Source organism: Nyctibius grandis, chromosome 2 (genome assembly GCF_013368605.1).
Source record: "Nyctibius grandis isolate bNycGra1 chromosome 2, bNycGra1.pri, whole genome shotgun sequence".
In the NCBI taxonomy this organism is placed as follows: Eukaryota; Metazoa; Chordata; class Aves; order Nyctibiiformes; family Nyctibiidae; genus Nyctibius; species Nyctibius grandis.
The window spans coordinates 102757235-102777615 of NC_090659.1; the positions used below are offsets into that span (position 1 = coordinate 102757235).

Sequence of the window (20381 nt, forward strand, 5' to 3'; positions counted from 1 at the left end):
ATATTATGTGCAGTACATCTATTACAGGTACTGCTGAAATGAAAGTATACTCCAGAGGACTTTAAAGATACCACTTTGGTGTTCACAGTGTCCAAAACAATTTTTAATTAAGCAGCTCTGGGTAACCTGAGTTGAAAATAATTTTTTCCCTACCTTCCAAAAGTGGATTCAATTTTAGGTTACAGGATTATAGGAGCGCTCTCACGAGGCATATACTGGCATGCTAAAAGAGATGGTACTAAGTGAAAAGCTTTTCTATTTTTCTCTCTTTCTCTCTTTCTCTCTTTCTCTCTTTCTCTCTTTCTCTCTTTCTCTCTTTCTCTCTTTCTCTCTTTCTCTCTTTCTCTCTTTCTCTCTTTCTCTCTTTCTCTCTTTCTCTCTTTCTTTCTCTTTCTTTCTTTCTTAAAATAGAAGAAATATTGTTGTACGGGAATCTTATACAAGTTTCTGCATCTTGCACAGGGATGACATAGCGGATTTGGAAGAAGCCAAGAAATTATTAAGAGAAGCTGTTGTTCTTCCATTGTGGATGCCTGATTTTTTCAAAGGGATCAGAAGACCTTGGAAGGTGGGAATTTATTTGGTGTTTTAGTAAATGGCAAGCTGTAGTTATGTATGTCTGCTGCTGTAATGTGTGTGGATGCCTGCAGCAGAAGGCTAAAAAGGCAAATGGGAAAGATCAGGAATTTGTTCATGAAATCCTTTCATAATGTTTCATGTAAAATGCACTGAAATAAACAGCTGGAAGTGTGCACGGGCTTTGCAGTAAATAATATTCTTTTGTATTTACTCAGTCATAACTTGTTGTCATTCTAATACTTATTATATGTCAGCCTGTACATGTGAGCAAGCATATAGGGTATATTGACAGAAGCAGAAAATGCTTGACAGACAGCTCTGCTTAGGGTTGTGGTGGCCACTCTCCAACATGTCACGGAGGAAAGCAGTCCTTGGACTGTTTTATTCTGTATATGCCAACTATCTCTCACTCAAACTGCAGGCTAGATGGTGCAAGGAAGCAAGGAGCCGGGGGGCTAATCTGAGTGATGATTTAGCTTTGCAGTTACACTTGCAGCTGGGCATAGTTGCTGCTGGAGTGGGAGACATTCAAAGTGGGAGAATTTGAGCTGCGAGTGGGGCAACAGAAAGGATATAGGACTGAACTGGCCTGGCTGACGGACCAGAGGTGAGCCCAATCTGGGCCTTGCTTAGAACTAGAAAGGAAGAGGAGGAAGGAGGTTGCTGGGCATTTCTGTAAACAGAAAATATCTTGCTTTTGTTGTGGGATGGATTGACACTTGTTTTGGGAATAACTAGTCACAACACAAGGGCTTTCTGGTTACTGAGAAGGATCACTGGGGAAAAGAGACTTGCAAATTGTCTGTTACTCTGAGTCTGCAAGGCAATGGCATGCGTAGGGAATGCTGTGTACATGAGGGGTTTCTGTGTAGTACGCTGACTGAGCAGCATATGTCAGATCATGTGTTACTAACACTTGCCTTGTCTTTTCCTGCTTGGTCCTTGTACTTCTCTAGCTTATACTTAGGTCTGACCCTCAAAGCTGTCCTCCTCCAGCCTGGGCCAGTCCTAGATCCCTGATATTCTGCTTTTATTTATGCAAGAAAGCCCTGCAGGAACTGATGAGTGGAAGACTTGTCATTCCCAGGGCTTGTGTCTACAGACATAAGTAAAGAGGGGAAGTCAGAAAGAGTGAGAGCTGACAGAGGGAGCTGGGAGATTGCTGCTTGAGGGTTGTTCATGGAGGTTTTAGTGAGTTGCAGGGGGGCAGCCCAAGCCCAGAGTCAGCCCAAACCTAGCCCCAGGCTATATGGCCTTTGGGGTTTAGAGTACTTGTGGTCAGTACCAGTAGGCTTGAGGTTAACCTTAAGGATTAACCAAGCTATCAGCTTGGACAGAGCCTAAATATCGTGGGGTGAGGCTTTAGTGGCTTTTGAACAGCTGAATCTCTCTCTTTTCCTCTTGGCATAGAGGAGGTTGATCCATATCCTTATTATAGACTAGAGGGACCCCGTCTGTCCAGTCTCAAAAACTTTTAAGGGAGTGAAGAGCTGCTATGCCTTTTTTCACCTATTAACATGCCTAGAGGTTGTAGTGGCCATCTGTCTTTAAGGCAGGTATCTCACCAGACTGCAGGGAATGTGAAGAGCGCCATTGGCCCAGTCTCCAAGTACTGTGGCAGTGGATAAAGAAATAACAGCCTGGTATTTTAAAGAGTTACAGTCTCCATCTCTTTGCATGAGATTATATTTTCCTGCTGAGCAGTGTCGCCTTTGAAAACTAGGTGGTTGTAGACATGGAAAAAAAGTCTAAGATTATTTCCTCTCTTCAGTGTGAAATGCAAATTGATTTCTGACGAGTCCATGAAGAGCCTTCATTGTTAGCTTTTTCCCTGGTGACTTGTGAAGCTGTAACTCTTCTGAATTTATTTTTCACACAGAACAGCATGTATTTTCCCTACTGTTGACCTCTAACTGTGTTACAAGGATGAGAAGTTTTGAAGGGAAGACTGTTTCTTACAGTAATCAGTGTAGCAGCAGGCATTTGTTGAGCCTAGGCATTCAGGACAATAATTCAGGGAAAAGGCAGTCAAATCTGTTTTTTGGATGTACAGACTCTCCTGAGAACAATTCCCAAGACAGCCCTCACAGTTTGTGCCTGCATTCAGAGGATCGTGCCTTGTATGAAGGAGCCAGCTGTCTTCCCTGGTTCAACACAGGTGCTGTGTAGTTGCAGCCACGGGTTTCTGAGTGTCCACAGGCTTGCTCTTTCTTTTTCCCTGAACTGTTTTGTGCCAAGAAGGCTCAGTTGCTCACTGTGCTTCCCACTGCTCTGCTAGTGATTGCTACAACAACAAGAAGTAACCCTGCAGTGATTTCATCAAAACACTTACTCCCTGCGGAGCATTTCTGCTTCTTATTGGAATACTTTGGATTAACAGAGCCTTAGAGGAAGAATAAAGAAGTCTTTGTGTTTGTCAAGGATTTTAACTAGTGAGTAAGTGGCAGCCTCCTAGTTTGCAGAGAGAAAGAGCAATCTAATCCTGTGTGTTTCTGTTTGGAACCATGCACATCTTGTTTTGCTCAGAATGCAAGTTCTTTTTTTATTATTTTTTTAAACTGATATTTCTATCATCTTTATCCCCAGAGAGCTTGGTTTTCCCCTGACTTCACACCTGATGTGTCTGCTTTGCACCTGTGTTATGCACATATATAATGCCACCAGTATCACGTGCCAGGTAACTCTCCCTGTAATAGTTACACAGGAGGTGCAAAGCGATGGACTTTGATTTTGGCAGTGAGTGGTATGTGTAGCTGAAGCCAGAGTCTGACCTTCCGTAATAACGGAGGACCAAACCAATATCCAAAACATGATGTTAGTCACTTGTATCACCAGTTCCTGCAGTAAACGTAGTTTGTCAAACACGGGAGTCAAGTGTGATTTGAATTGAGGTGAAGCTTGTTTTAAAATATTGAATAAACACATTTGAAAGTCAGAGAGAACAGTAAGTCATCGCTGACCTGCATATCACAGGCTGAGTAATTTTTACCCAGTTACTCCAGGGTTGTACTTGCACTATTATAATAATATCAGTATGACTATGCAGCAATTCAAATCACATTATATGTCTGAATGTTCATGTGTAGAAGAAGAGTCCGTTTACTTTTTATGCTTGCTGCTCTGGAGCTTAGGAAACCTTGGGCAGCCTGAGGAGTGAAATTGGACTGTTAGCTGTATGGATGGAGTGTGAACATTTCTAACTTAATTTACCAATGAATGTATGTTGAGCTTGCATTCTCTAAGTGTTAAATGGCAATAAAGGTATTAAAAGTTAATGAAAAATGGAGTACAGAGTGGCTATTGCTTTTGAATAGTACATTTTTGAATAATTGCGTTCCTGGTTGATTTGTTTTTATAGATCTCTTCCATGTCATTCTTTGTGCTTTTTGAAGTAAATTTTTGTGAGGAACAGAGGAAATCTAATTTGCAGTGTGGTTTGCATTTAACAGATACTTTATTGCTGTGGCATTTTATGTAAGTTATTAATTGCTAAGCACATTGTGATGTGCAATTCTAATTCTAGCTAATTTGATTACCCTTGCAACACAGTACAACTTTACTTTAGGAAATGCTTGTTAGCATGTGATAAGATCTTGCGGTTGAGAGGGGAAAAAAGACCCAAGCTCCTTGAGCACTACATTTTCATAGTGCCGTGCTCAAAATCATAGTGCCTTACTCTGGTGCTGTACAGGGATGGAACAATGTGTTGTCCCTCTCCAGCACTGCTGCTGAAAGGGTTGGAAAGACTGTATAACTGTAGAACTATAAATACAGATAACTGTATTTAGAAATATTGTCAAGAGTGATTAACCAGTCTCAGTGCTACAGTCTTAACATGGGTCCTGAGAGCACTGTGTGTCTAGCTAAAAATCTGCTTGCATAATGATGCGTAAATGTGCTGAGCTGCCGAGATGTGTGCTCCTTACTCTCTCTTTCAGAAAGACCACAGATGGAAAAACATTCCCATGATGTGGATGCCAACCTGGGACTTAACAATTTTAGTTTAGTGTTCTAGTTTAAAGCTTTTTGAATAATCACTGAGGTTCTTATTAGGCTTTTTGTGGGACTGAGCAGTAGTCCACATGAGCCGCAGTTGCTTATCTGTGAAATAGAAATAGCAGTGCTCTTCTGCCATCCAACAGTGTGGTGAGGATGGTGTTTCATCCAGGAGTTGCTAAGATGCAGTAGTACGGCCGTAGAAGTACTGAGATGGAGAGACTAAACAGTATGACAAACCCTTGTTTTCAGTGAATGCTCTTGTTTGTACTTACATGTAAAAATCAACCCGATTCATGCATACATATCATCAGGATTTTCTGGCAAAATGTTTTTCTGCAGAAAAATGCTCTACTGAGGGAACACAACTTTCTGCAAAAGTATTTTGGTTTCTGTGACGCTTTCTTTGTCAAGGTGCCTTTGTTCTAAAACGAAGAATTCACTCTCTTCATCTGCATGTACAGCCCCTTGTGAGTTGGGAGGGGCCTAAGTTCAAGTCCAGGCTTTGTCTGATTCACAGCAAGGCTGTAAATCTGTTGTCCACTTCCCAGGTGATAGGTGCAGGAACAGTTACTGACTTTGCTTTGTGATTCATACTCCAGCGGAGTGGTAAGAAGAAAAAATCCCAGAGCACTTCCATGCTGTTCTTGAAAGCAGGATTCTTGTCTTTTGTTTTCCACTGATGGCAATTATGTTATTAAACAATTAAAATACAGATAGTGGATCATATTGAGTTGTGGTGTACAGTATCAATTGCAAAGTTTCTTTATTTGTTGTTCATTACCTTTGTTTTCACCTTTCAGGGCGTGCTGATGGTTGGTCCTCCTGGCACTGGCAAAACAATGCTAGCGAAAGCCGTTGCTACGGAATGTGGAACAACATTCTTCAATGTGTCTTCCTCTACCCTGACGTCTAAATACAGGGGCGAGTCTGAGAAGCTGGTCCGCCTCTTGTTTGAAATGGTATGTCCTCAGTGATGTGATCTGGGCATTGCTAAAGTGAGGGGACACCTCCCTTGGTTTCCTGCCCCTCTACTAGCATGTTGGAAGCAGGGAGTTCATTGCACTGACACCCTCTCAACCAGATAGAAAAGCACAGTCTCTGTGTTTCTGTCCTTTTCTGATATGTCGTTGAGGATTAAGAAGGAAATGGTTCATCACCCATGTTTAGGATGGTGTTTTCCAGATAAGACGTAGAGTTGTGACCTTGACAGAAATGCAGTTCTTAATCGGTTATGGGATAAACCCTTAGGAAGTAGATTTGAAATTGGACAGGATTGGGAACTGTTATTCTAGAAGCAATACACGTTTTAGTTCTGTTTCCGTTCCGAATGATGGACACGAGCCTCTCGGTGAAGTTTTGGGTGTGGTCCATCATGCAGGGTATGTATGTGAAGGACTTGCCCATGAGGACCTGTGCTGAAGGGTCATTCACCTGTTCGGGATCCTCACTGCACTTCTACCATACTCTCAGTTAAAACCTGTCTCTGAGACAGGCTGAGCTCCCTTCTGTCCCCTGGGCTTTCCCCTCAACACAGAAAAACCTGGACATGAAAAACTGCCTCTATTTTGGTTGTATTCCTTTTTGCCCTTTGCAAGACTAGTTGCTGAGGAAAACCAACCAATGCTGAAAGACCCCTGACTTGAGGATTACAGTCTAAACTTAACCATATGCCAAACAGTTTGTAAATCAAGGTCTCGAATTATTTTCTTGTGACAGGCAGGGAAAACATGTGTGTAGTGTGGGACTGGGTTGTGGTCTAGTGTATCTAGTGGGACTGGGTCGTGGTCTGATGAGGTCCTGTGCTTGCTTCTGCAGCCTTAATAGTGATGTTTTCATTTGAATAAAGGCGAGGTTTTATGCTCCAACGACAGTCTTCATTGATGAGATAGATAGCATCTGCAGCCGCAGAGGCACGTCCGACGAACACGAGACGAGTCGCAGAGTCAAGTCAGAGCTGCTTGTGCAAATGGATGGTAACAAGTGTTTAGATCCAAGTTTGGGGCTGGGGTGCTGTTTCTTTACAGGTGGGAATGTAAGAACTTGAGCAATCTGGAAAACCTGGCTTTATGGATGGGGAAAAAGTAAGGCAGAATTTGAGAGTAATATATTTTTGGAGTGTTCAAAGGCAGATGACTGAAAAGGGTGTTCTGCTTTATTTTTTCTAAAATGCCCATTTTGATGGTAAATTGAAAACTCATATTCAAGAGACACAGACTCTAGGAGAAGCAGATAATGGAGATTTGTGCAGTTTAATACAGGTCTTTAATTTTGATGCAATTTCTCCCCTTTGCTAGCATCTCCAGCTCAGGGACCCCATTGTGAGATCTGATTTTGCTGTGTTCTGTGGTGGCAGCTAGTATTACCCTTTTAGTCAGATTTAGTACCTGTTCTGTCCAGGTGCACATAATGAGGATGACTATCTGAGGAATATTTTATGATGTAGCGGTTTGATAACCACCTCTGTATTGCAGTTGTTATTTAACTACTATTTATAATGTCCTCAAATGCACAGGTTCATTGTGGTAAACTCAGAATAGGCAACTTGTTGCCCCAAAGTGATAATTTCTTTGCAGTCCTCATTTGAGAGGCCAAGGAGTGATTCCTATTTCTTCTATAGCCAAATTTGTCAGAGATGGCACTTTTGGTGGGACTAGTAGGGCTATGTTCACACATGACTCTCTTATTAGCACTGTCAAAGAAAGCCCTCCCCTGACTCAGCAAAAGAATGAACTGTCCCCCTCTCTGTGACAACGATGGCCTTGTCACACCTAAGCTATGGGAATTTTGGAAAGCTGCACTAGGACTACATAGAGCTGTTGCTTCGCTTTGTCCAGGCTTTTGCAATGTTTGTGCAGTGTTTCTTAGCAAGCATGTCAATCAATAAGAGCTGTGGAGTGAAATTTCTCTAAACTGTTGTGCTTGCAGGGGTAGCTGGTGCTCTGGAAAATGATGACCCTTCCAAGATGGTTATGGTATTAGGAGCTACAAATTTTCCCTGGGATATCGATGAAGCTCTCCGGCGGAGACTGGAGAAGAGGATTTATATACCTTTGCCCACAGGTATGTTTGCTACGAGCATTTTCCTTTAAAATGGCCTTTGCAAGATGAGCTTAGGACTACTGCGGGCCTGTTGGTTTGGGGAGGAATCTTGATGTTTTTGTGATGAGCAGTGAAATTCAGGGGTTAATCATTTGGCTGGGCTGCTTTATTTTTAAAGAGAGTGAGAGAAGGAAAAAAAATACTACTTGCTTAGGGGCTTAAAAACAAAGAGCTGCGGCATTTCTTTGCAAGCCCATTGATGGGTTCTTACATTTTGAAAGAGAGTTAGTTTTAATGAGCCTGGAATTATTTTAAATGTTTAACAGTCAGTCCTTGAGTGCTCATCAAAGGCAGCCTTTGGACATGTTCGGAAATGCTGCAAATGCACTCCATGCCCTTGCAGACAAATGCAAAGAAGTGGATCCATGAATTTTCACTTACGGGCTTAGTTCATTGTAAATCACTGCTTGCTCGCCTTTATGACTGTTCTTTGAGTCACTCAGAATGCAGCAGGCTGATTGCTTTCCTGCCCTAAGATGTCTCGGCTTGTATTGTCTTTCCTAGCTGTCATTCACCTGTCCTATTAATGTTGAGATTCTTATCACTTGAAGTTTGCATAGCTTCGTTTCTTCTTAGTACAGCGGATGCCTCATCTCCCTGCATGAGCTCTCAAGATAACAAGATGCGTGTTCATGGTGACAGCAGTTGTGATTGAGTTTAGCAGGTATAAGGACACTTAATAGTTCTACAGGCTTGTCTTTGCAGCTTACAGGAGGTACAAGCTCCTAACAGGATGCCTGTCTTTATGACCAATCAGTTCAAAATCCTATCAGCTCTTGCTCTTGTTTCTAATTAAACCAGATGATTGTTTTTTGACACAGTGTATTACCCCTTGGACAACATACGAGATGTGCTCCAGTTTTATTTCCAGTCTTATGTTCTGTTGCATCTATTCTGTAAATAAGAATGGTGAGGTGTTCTGGGCAAGTCTAAATGATGCATTTGTAACTGTGCTGTGTGATTTGATGTAGCCAGGCATTTTAATTGAAAAAGTGATAGGGTATGTCATATATACACCTGTGTATTGTGGAATCTGATGCAAGTATATATTCTACCATGTTTCATTGTCAAAATACTGCAAGGACTTGCTTAGCCCCATAGCAAAGATTAGAAGAATGTTCTCTGATACAGGATGCTCTCTGTAGGTATGCTGTGTGTATGTACACTGTGCTCTGTAAATAATAAATCCCCATTTTCTAGCTAGTGCCAGCTGTGTGTGATTGATAACTCTGTATTCTTGACAGTTCTGCAAAGCACACAAAACCAGCAGCTTCAGGCAAGCTTTCTAATTTCTTTTATATTTCCCCTCCCCCTTTTTTTTTAATTAGGGACATCAATAAATAAAACATAAGTGTGGACATTTCTTTGAGACTTTTAGCCTTTCCTGCTGCTATTTCTCGTTGTCCTCTTTTCTAGGTCATAAAAATTGGTCACTGTGGAAATAAAGATGCTGAGTTGGTGTATTTTTCTGTACAGTAAAAGCCAGGAAAGTATTCGTCCTTTCTTGACCACCCTTGTGTAGAGCAAGACTGAGGCCTAAGCTGTCGAATGTGAATTCTCTCTTATAAGCCTCAGCTGCTTAACATATGTACCCAAAGGCACATATGCACAAGAAAATGGTTTCTGGAAGAAAAATGGTTAATTGGTTGCGTGAGTGCTCATTTACGCAGCTGGTTATCACTGTGTGCACTGCATCTAGGTCTGAAAGTGGGATACCAAGACATTTATATTGTAAATATATTAATACGCTTACTGTATTAATGTATCTGTTTTCTATCAGGCTTCAGCAGCTTTCTTGGGTCCCAACTGAGTAAAGTGCTTAAACATATGCTTAAAGTTCAGCCTATTGTTAAGGGATTTATGCTGTCTGAAGCTCTGTTAATAGAATCCTCATTGTGGTTCTAATGAAACATTGTGAATAATATGCAACCAAACACTTGAACAGCGAATGAATCCAAAGGGATGTGAGAAGAAGCAGACGTTTGTAGGATTGTGCTTTTGTGCCCTTGGGTAGTATGTGACCAAATGCTTTGTCACCTGAGACATAACAGACATTTGTAATGACGTATGACTTTGGAAAATGTCTCGACAGTATGCTGGTTTAGTATACTACTATTAACCATATACTTTACTGTATTTGATTGCACACTTTGATATGGTTTTTTCTGTCTCTTTTCTTGTATTAAACCCTTTTGTTTGTACTTTTCACTGAAAAATGTAAGTTGTGTTTATTTCTTTTTTTTACTCTTGCATGTCTTCAAACAAGTATTTTTATGTTGTAGCAAAAGGCAGAGCAGAACTACTTAAGATTAATCTTCGGGAAGTAGAACTGGATCCTGATATCAGCCTTGAAGAAATTGCTGAAAAGATTGAAGGCTACTCTGGTGCTGACATCACTAATGTTTGCAGGTATCTTATCCCCCTTAATCTGAAAATAAAACTGCATGGAAAGTCATAATTTACATTGTGCAATAAAAGGCAGTACCCACTACATCTGAAGCCATGCTAACAGTGACTATGTTTGAGGCCCAAATGTATTTATTGGAACCATGTGTTACTGTCATGTGGAGCAGTCTCATGGCCATGGAGTCTTTGTATGAGATGTGGTTAAGTTTTCTTGGCTCTGAAGAGAAAAAAATTGTCTGAGCAAATCTCATGTTAGCATTGTCTGCATTTACTGAGTATTTGTTAATGTAGTGCACAACAGGTTTGGAATTTTTTTTTTAAATCCCATGAGTTTAAGAGCTAGAATTTTGTGATGCAAAGGAACCTTTCACAGAATACATCTTTGGGGGTTTCTATATGCTGTATGTTTGGACAGCCCCATTGCAACATAGTCTTGGTTTCTGCTTGAATCTTCTAGGTGCAAGGGTGATACAGATAGTTTATAGCATTAATATTGAATTTATTTCCATTCTGTTTGCACAGTTTGTTTCATTTTTGACAAATTATGTTTTTCTGGTGGAGGATAAGTACTTGGAAAACGTATTGGTAAGAAGTCTACTACCCTTACAACGTTAGGATCCCTGCCAAGAGAAACTGATCCTTTAAGAACATGGCTTGGGATTTTTTTTCTTCCCCTGCTGCTTTGCTGAAATTGTGAAATGACTCCATGGTTTTGAAAACTTGGTGTGTGTCATGCTGTGCAATAGTTAAATTACCTGTTCTCCCTGAGGCCTGTGTTATCCCTTGCTGGGAAAAACCTGGGGAAAGAGAAAATGTAATTTCAGACTGCCTGTGGGCTGTGGTGTGAGAAATGAGCAGTGTTCTCCGTGCCAGTGGGCCACACTGACAGCATCCAAGCTGGGGAGGAATCGTGGAGCAGGTAGAGCATGAGGAGCCACAGGCACCGGTGGCCTCAGCCATGCAGGGCCATGTGACGCTAGTGTCTGATGCCTCCTGCTTTGCCCTTTACAGATTCAGGTGCTATGTGCAAGCAGGCAACAGAGCTGGGCTGCACTCCTAACACTTGCTGACTGTCCTTTTGGGCTACATGGCAGGGGAGAAGGTTGAAATCAAAGGGGATGGGGGTGCGAAATCCAGACTACTTTTAAAAAAAAAAGTCTTTGAGTGCAGTTCCTCTCCCACCCTGCTTTTTCCTGCACTGAAGTTGTAAAATTTCAGCTCTATGAATCATTGTAAAAGGTTTTCAGTTTTATAGTTTTAATTATCTCTGCACATTTACCATATGCTTAAATGGGCTTTGGTGCCAATGCATTCTTTGTGTTGAATTAACGTAGTGATCTGGGAACATGGAAGCTAAGGAAGATGTGAACTGCATCTTCTATGGTAAATAAATGCTCTCTTAAGTGTTCCTGCCAGTGGTTTCTAGCAAGAGAATACAATCAAAATTCATAGGCTTACAGCACATGCTGCTAGCAATTAGCTCCCATACATTGTCCTGTATTTCCAGGGACGCCTCTTTAATGGCAATGAGACGACGTATTAACGGCTTAACTCCAGAAGAGATTCGTGCACTTTCTAAAGAGGAGCTGCAGATGCCGGTTACCAAGGGGGACTTTGAGCTGGCTCTGAAGAAAATCTCCAAATCTGTTTCTGCTGCAGACCTGGAGAAGTATGAAAAATGGATGGTGGAGTTTGGATCTGCTTAATCTCAGTGACGGCTTTCCTTTGCTAGAGTGTTATGGCTTTTGTTGTTCTCACTTGCAAAATGAGTTAGAAATCATTTTAAAGGTTTAATAAAAGGTCTGCCTCTGCTCCCATCCCACCCCCTTCTGGTGACAAGATCTTTTAGACTCCATTTGCCTTTAAAGGGAATGAACACAATAATGAGCTGATATTGTAAAAGATATTTTATCTCTGAAACAGTAAAACAAGACAAACAGGAAGGGAAAAATTATACTTGTAAGGATGATGTTTTTATTTTTCCAATGAAGAGCAGTGTTACTTAATCTCCTCATAGTCATCTTTTATGGCTGGAATCAATAGATCAGCTGGGGGATGTGACTCCAGAGGAGCTAACAAGGGCTCACTGTACCTCCTGCTCTTAAATGTTACATTTCTGTTGAGCTGCTGACTCTGCCTCCCTTGAATGTGGCATCAAAGTTACTGTTCTCTCTCTCTCTGCTTGGATATTCAGAACAAAGCCTGTGGATTAATTGGCATTACACAGAGGAAATGAGGATCAGTTTTCCGTCGAGACGTGGGCTTGGCTCTCCTCTCATGTACACCCATTTGGAATCGATGTCACTTCAGACTGGATTGATGCTACCTGTGATGACTTCTGATGGAAATGAGAGGAAAAGGGCCTTGATTGCTCTCAGTCTGGTTTATGTTTGATCTCTGAACATAGTTTGTACCAGTTTGACCAGTAGGCACTTTTAACTTAAGTTACATCTTGCACTTTTATGCTTATATATCATCCTATACTTCGTGCTGTCTAGTTATTAGTATTATTATTATTTAAGTACCAAGAGTTTAATACAGTGAAGACGCTAAGATCAAGGCGGTCTTTAAAACACAAAGCTGTCTTTAAAAACTGTGGCTGTGGACTTCCACTTCTTCTGATTAGACATGAACTCTTTCCTGGCTTTACTAGGCAATGGAATTTGCACCTGTTTATGTTGTAGAACTGTTCATGCTTATTTTTTTTTAATGAAGATTTCTTAAAAATGTATTAATGTTATTGATTTAAGGGAAAATAATCTGTACAATCTCATTTATGTTCTTATCTGTTTCTTCCCTTCCCATGTACAAATGCAGGGATGAGAAGGGTTGGGTCATAAACTCCAGCATGAGAAATCCTCTCTCCAGAGTATAACTCTTATGCTGACTATATGAGCTTTTCACAGACTCGGGCTGCGAGTCTGACATATGAAGGTTTCCTGTGGTAGGAATGAGAAGGAGAGGTTAAATTTACAGAGGAATGTGCAAGCTCTCAGAGTTTTGGTGATTCTGTGAGCTAGGCCCGAAGTATCTTGGTGGATGTGAGTTGCTATTCTGTTTGGTAGGTATTCTGCACTTCGTCTCTCTGCTGAAACTCCTGGTGGCATAGCCAGATGTGGCAAACTGGAGCAAGAAAGAGATAACTCTTCCTCTTGAATGGGAATATATCCTTATTTGCTCCTTTTTGCTAGTTCTTGGAAGATCCCAATAACGTCAGTAATTCAGCACACTGGTGTCTTGGGCCATGACGTGTGAACCACTAAGGCAAATGGTGCTCAAGCATGTCTACTGTTCAATAGCAAGGACTGTCAGGATACATGTGTGACAGCTCTGCAGCATCTCTCTGATTACATGAGCGGCTTTAAAAACTGTTTTACCATTGCTGTTTCGTCTGTCAGTATTCCTCCTCCTTTTTTTTGTATGTGAAGACCATGTCCCGGATGGATCCTGTCATTTTAAAGGGCTGTCCCAATTTGCATGGAGGAACAGCACGGAGATCCTGTCAGTCTTGTGTTTGACATGAAACTCACTTGAGGCTTTAGAAGCGTGTTTCCATGTGGCACTCCAGAAAAATACCTTCTAGGGTTCCCAGACTGGTTGAGATACAGCTGCTGTTGATATATTTGAAGGACAGAGCATCTCCGCTGGCTAATGTTAGGCCCTGTTACACTCCTGGGCAGGGAATTTCATGCAGGAACAACAACAGCTTTTACCCTCTTTACCTACAGGGAGAATAAAAGCTCCAGTTGCTTCTTTCCTTGACTGGTTTGCCCTAACTGCACAGTAGAGCCCTTGTGATTCACCATACCTGCAGCTGTCAGGCTAAAAGGAAGAGTTCTCTATGCTGGAAGATGAGCAAGTAGAAGCTGTGTTGACTCCTTATAATTTTTGGATAAATTCCTACCAGGGCTAGTCTGTTCCTCCCAGGGAGCAACTGGACTTTATAGAGAGAAAGCTTTGAAAACATTGCTACAGTCTGTCATTTCTTCCTTATGAAAGCTGTAGGCTGCAGCCATTACTCTTTTCTTTGTTTTACTGCAGTAGACGTTAGTAAAGCTATGCAAATCTTTTGTGGCCAATGCCAGATTAGCGCTTCAGGGTCTCTCACTAGAGAGGCCATTGCTGCCCAAGTCTACACAAGCAAGATCCAGAAGGGAACTGACATGAATGCCAATAACTTATGCAGTTCAGCTGCCCAAGAGCAGTGCTGGGATTCAGTAGTTGCTGCTTAGAAAGGTCTAAGCGCCAGTTTTTTCAATTTCATACTGCAAGCAGCAGTGCCCTTCATGCTGATAAAAGCACAGCGTTTAGCAAAAACGTCATTCATTAGCTCTTTGATTAACCTTCTCCCTTAAGGCATTAAACTTCCCTCTTGGATGTTAAGCAAAATTCACTGTACTGGTCATTCCCTCTAGCAGGAATTATTCAGGTGCTGTGGTCTTTTTCTCTAAAAGTCATGATTTCTACTCCAAATATATTTTTTCCTGTGCAGGTCCATTCATCCTTTACTGATGCAGAACAGAAAAGTGAGTTTCCAGGCCATAGAAGTTTTTATGTATGTCCTGGTTTCATTGGGATTTGGTTTCAGTTTGTAGCCAGCCACGGTGATCAAGGCCCTTAGCAGTTAAATCCAGGGCAGCTGACCCTGGCTGGCCCACAGGTGTGTTCTATATCATTGACATCAAGCTCACTGTAAAAGGGAGGGCTTGCTGGGAAGAGGTGGGGCTCTTCCTGCTCTCCTCCCTTCCCTCTATTTTTCAATGATTGTGATTCCTGGAGCTACTTGCTGGTGCTCTGTAGATAAGTATAGTTTTGTCTCTTTTGTGTTGTTATTTATATTGATTTCTTTATTTCATTAAATCTGTTTAACTTCAACCTACAAATCTCCCTCCTTTTCCCAATTCCCTTCCTCATTTAGGGAAGGGACATTGGGTGATAGAAAAACTGTTTATTGTTTAGCCCTGGGTGCAGGCTAAATGAGGACAATGTACAATGGTTGTGCCCAAGCATTACACCCATGACTTGGGCCCTGCTAGATCAGGCACCCTACAAGACAGAGACCATCCCTTCCCTGCTGAGACTTCTCAGGATAGGGATCTGACCCTGTATGCTGACCTTACCAAGTCATGCTGGTGCAGTCATCTAGGAGGGCTTGATTAACTCAAGAGGGGACCCAGCAGCGGGATGCAGCATGGAGCAACCGGGGAATGAAGGCCAGGCTAACAGTGGCAGCACATCAGCGCCCTAAGGATGAGCTTACAGCTCAGCATAAGTCCAGTTTGTGTCCTGCTGGTGGAAACCCTTGTGTAGGGTTGTTGGTCTCTGAGGAATCCAATGTACGAACATATCAGCTTGTTGTAACAATTTGTTCAGTCTGTGTCTGTATGTGTATGGAGATACACGTGCACATGTGTGTATGTGTACATATATGCACACAATGTGTGGTGCTTCAGTAGTTTGTATCTAAGTTACATAAAAAATATGTTCTAAAGCTGTGTTTACATGTCTCTCTCTAGACATCTGTGAAGGCCCTTTTGGGTGGCACTGTTAATTTTTGTACAATAAGGAATCTGGTTGTATGAAGTAATAAACGTACGTGTAGAGTCCGTCTGTCTCACTCAGGTTGGGCTCTGAGTGCTTTGCTGGTAACTGTTTCCAAAGGCTGCTGTGCAATGCAGATCTTTCAAGCATGTCACGGTGGTGTTGGACTCACCAAAGTTCTGGATAGAGAGCAGTTAAAGCAGAGTCTGGGTTTTTTTGGATAACGCTGTCAGCAATACTTTCTCTCTTAAATTGGCCTTTCATTGCCACAAGCTATAAAATGGAGAATGCTCCAATGCCCAGCACATGGAAGGAGGGTGGGGGAGAGGAGAGCAGAGGCCCAAGCAGATGTTCAGTGTTAGCACCTGATTCAGACCTCACAGAGCTGGGTGGGCTTTTTTATTTCTTGCCCCTGGGCTGGAAGTATAATCAGGCTCCAGAGCTGTATCATCAGCTGCCTGCTAATCAGAAGACTTTCAAGAGCAAAACTTCTGCTAGGAAAGAGCTTTGAAACTTGGAAAGAGACCCCAGGCCTCTTGGGACTGAGTTGATTATTTGAATTTGCTCCCTAACTTCCTCATGAAAGTATGTGTAGTTTCCAGTGTTCCATAATGCCTCAAGCATGAAGGAGCGAGCAAGGGAAACTGCTGATCAAGGGATTTCAGGAGAGGTCAAATCTTTGCATAGAAATTTCAGCTCACCCCAGCTTAAAAGAGACTGTGAAATAGCGAAGGTGCACTCGCTTGTTCTGATCATGGTAAAGATGAAAGAGCTTGTGTGCTGTAAAGAAGTCCTCCATCCAGCGAGCAAAGACTTAGCTGTACAATCCAGGCATGAGGAGGTGGAAGCAGCAAAGGAAATAGTGAAAAAATTTTGTCTATTTTTGGAATAAGCCACCCTGAATCAGATTGGGGGCTGAGATTTTTTGCGGATCTATAGTGACAAAGAACATGATGAACATGCAGGTGACACTGTGCTGCCGGGGAGCAAGCAGGGAGCCTGGGAGTGCCAGAGCTGGTGTAAAGCGGGTGTAAGCACCGTGGCAGCAGCTGGGGCCTGCTGTGAGCTGCCCACCGAACAACGCTGTGGTTGCAGGCTGCAGCCAAGCTGGGCAGGAGGAGTCTCAATAGCCTGCTGATGGAGTGGAGCAGACTGCATAAAGCCACCCATGTTAGTGAGAGCAATGGCAGAGAGATGGACTTGATGATCTTAGAGGTCCTTTCCAACCAAAACGATTCTATGCTTCAGTTCAGAGAATGTGGCACATGGTCTTTCTCCCTGCTCACGTTAAATGTTTCACGAGAGCGCTGTGCAAAAGCTCGGCCGTGGCTGTGGATGCCTTAGTCACCCGTGTTTCAGAGCCCGACTTCCACACGAGCCTTGGTGAACAGCTGCAGCAGAAAGTGATGTTCCCGCCTCCCACAGCACAGGGGCGTTTGACCCTCTCTGCTTTCTAAGCCAGACTCGTTTTGTATGCTGGTTGTGACCTGTTTTTCTGACCCACTTACTGCATCCATGGTTGTTCAGTACCTATAATAGAGGACCTCCTTTTGTGCAATACAGAGCTGACTTTTGATCAGCTAAAGCACTGTGCTCCTACACATGTCTGCACCTAGGAGTCTTGGAAAGATCCAGGCAATTTTCCTCTTTAGAAGGCCCCAACTAGAATTAAAAGCATATGGGTTGAGATGTCTTGCCCAATGCAAGAACATTTACCTCAACAGGCAAGGAAGTGCCAAAAGGAAAGTTCTGGCTTTGTTACAAAGAGGCAAAGTGTGGGCATGTTCCCATTCCTCCTACACAGGCAGAGTTGGGGTCGTGTCGTGTCCAAGCTTGGTTTACTGGCTTTTGTGTATTTGTGACTTCTTTGTTATAGCAGGAACATTTTTCTCTGAGTTAGGGGAAAGACATGGGGTTTTTTCAGTGTCTGGATTAGGGTTTGGGGCATCTCATGATCTGGTTGGTACATGAAGCTGCTGAGTACATTCCCAGCATGCTTACTTTTGGAGGAAAGCATCATGCATCCTGCTTGGCTGTCTGGCTGTACAGTCAGTAGTGTAGCTTTGTGTAAAGTTGCTTAAATATAATATTTAGAATATTAGTTTGGCAAAGAGAGGAAGTCTTACTACCAGGTTACAGCTGTGTTGCTCTCATTCGTGAGCAGTCCCTTGCATAAGTAAGTTGTTCAACTGATGTAAAAGAAACTGTCTCAGAAGTAAGAGTTTTTTGAACTTGACTTTGGAGAGCAAGAAAGGTGGAAAATCTTCCTCTATTTGCCTAGAGGAAGATACCGGAGTACCCAAGATGTTGGGAGCTGAAATGTCTTCCTTTTGTGGCTTTCCATTTTGTCTAGCAGTTACACTGCTGGGTTGCGCTTTCTGGTTCCAATTTGTTTTGAAATAATTACCATTGTTTATTTGTCTCTCAGACAGCCTTTGCAGATGAATTTGTTCCACAGAGCCCTCTTTTGCTTAGCTCTTGGTGTTCTTGCACAGCGTGTTGTGTGACATGTAATTGAACGGGCTGATGGCATGAGATCTTCCTTGTGAAGTAAAGGTCACTGGAATGGTGAAGGTGAGAGGAACTGCGCTGTGAATACCAAGTGGACTGGCGGTAACAGAAACCATAGCAACTCTGGACGGGGTTTATAAATATAACAGAGAAGAAAAAGGGAATAACCTTAAGGAGCTGCTGTCAACACTGCGATATGCATGTTGATAAAAACGGTGGTCTTTGCACCTTTGCCGGTGAGGAGAATGTATGTAAGAGGGTGGCAGTGGCTTGGTGAACAAAGGAAGCCAACTGCAGACACTGCCGACAGGTTTCATCACCCAGCCTTTCTGCTTAAAAACATGACAACCTCCAGGGCCGGTTTGTTACGGCCACTACAAAAACTGCCTTTTAAGTAATCAAATTTGGCCTCCTAAGGGCTTGTGTCTCATCTTGAAATGTCTTCAAACTTTGGGATATGCTGGGGCCAGGGTGTTTTTGGAGGGTAGAAGAATAAGGGGATGTTAATAGTGGTGTGTTTCTGTAGGGTCCTGGGGCTCTGTTATGCTGGGTGCCGTTTGGGTACACAAGAAGAGATGTCGCAAATGCTTATGGGGAGTTGTGGTGGTAGAAGGATGAGGAGAGAGGTGGCAGTGAAGTCACTCACCCGAGGTCCTGGGGTCAGTGGAAGAGGCAAAACTCTCCCTCTGACTCCCAGTTCCTAATCCGAAAGCAATTACAATAGTGTTTTGAAGTTGCTTTTGATTTGCAGTGCCCTAGCATTTTTTCTACTGAGGCCAAAGATCCCTCTATTGTGAATTAAGCACAGCAAGTTTGTTTTTCGTAAATACCTTCTGCAGGCCCTTAGAACAAGTAGCCTGTGGTGCTCCTGGGGGCTGCAGATGATAGTGTGAAAAGTACTGGCCCATGTCATCCTAAGCTTGCCTCAATTTGTTATGGAAGGGAGTCTGTAATGGATGCTGTTGATTTTACCTTCTTGTTAGTTTGCTCAGAAAGATGAAGCTCAGTGAATGTGAGGTGCTTCTGGGGAGTTTATTTACAGTGTGTTTCTCTGTGCAGATGAGCATTTCATGAGCATATGGCACAGCCATTTAAAATAAATATTTGGCTTTCCTTAATTTATACTTGTGTACAAAGGTCCCTGAGTATCCATATATGTCCCTCTGTTGTATCTAATTAGACATTTCTACCATGGTGCTGGGGACCGGGCTCCTTCCCCCTCACCGAGGGGCTGCGATTCACGTGCCCCTCCCCTGCACTGCTGGGTCAGCCTCCCTCTCTAGATCCTGGGAATTTAGATTTATTTAAACTGGGAACCTGCCCAGCTCAAGCAAATGCTTGGCACCCATCCACGCTCACCTCCTTCACCCGCCAAGGCAGCTGTGCCTTTGCAAGACACAACCCCAAGGGAAGCATGTCAGAGCAAACAGCTTTGGCTGGGGGGATGCTTGAGGAGGAGGTCAGGCAGTAGTGGGGTAGGACGGCATGCTGGGCTGTGTCCCTGTGTGCCCACTCGGTCCGGGCAAGGGAAATCAATGGTGAGGAGAGGGAAAAGCACTCCCCCAGGTGAGTGATACAGATGTGGATGGGAGAAGAGCAGGAAACTTATTTTAAAATAAGTCTACAAGTATCTGAAAGGAGGTTGTAGCGAGGAGCGTGCTAGTCTCTTCTCACAGGTAGCAAGCGATAGGATGAGAGGAAACGGCCTCAAGTTGTGCCAGGGGAGGTTTAGATTGGATATCAGGAAAAATTTCTTCACGGAAAGGGTTGTCAAGCATTGGAACAGGCTGCCCAAGGAAGTGGTGGAGTCACCATCCCTGGAGGTATTTAAAAGCCGTGTAGATGTGGTGCTTAGGGACATGGTTTAGTGGTGGCCTTGGCAGTGCTGGGTTAACGGTTGGCCTTGATGATCTTAAAGGTCCTTTCCAACCAAAACGATTCTGTGATTCTGTAAAACAAAGGAAGAAATTAAAAACTAATCAGTTTTAAGATGGAGTGGAGCCTGCTGCAGCCAGTGACCCAGGAGGCCTTTTCCAGCTCTGTGGCATATCCAGATGTTTTGCGTTCTCGCAGATGATTTGGAAACTTTCTACTAGTTTCCAATCTAAGTTAAGTTCACACTTGATTTGTGTCCATCTGATCTTGTGCTAATGTTGTCTTCTAACAAATAGTTCTTACTCCCTGATATTTATCCTATATCCCTGTTTGGTTTTTTAACACAAATCACCAGAAGTGTAAGCGATGGG

At 42.8% G+C, this 20381-nt stretch overlaps 1 protein-coding gene across 1 annotated transcript in view; it reads left to right on the forward strand.

The window, feature by feature from the left end:
• The window catches only part of KATNAL1 (katanin catalytic subunit A1 like 1), a 43025-nt gene extending 30343 nt beyond the window's left edge, over positions 1–12682 (forward strand). The window contains exons 6-11 of the mRNA XM_068423854.1: positions 463–568; positions 5379–5537; positions 6425–6551; positions 7504–7638; positions 9960–10086; positions 11591–12682. Coding sequence (XP_068279955.1) covers positions 463–568; positions 5379–5537; positions 6425–6551; positions 7504–7638; positions 9960–10086; positions 11591–11789 — 853 coding nt within the window. The 3' untranslated portion in view covers positions 11790–12682. The remainder of the gene's footprint in view (positions 1–462; positions 569–5378; positions 5538–6424; positions 6552–7503; positions 7639–9959; positions 10087–11590) is intronic.
• Positions 12683–20381: the final 7699 nt, after the last annotated feature.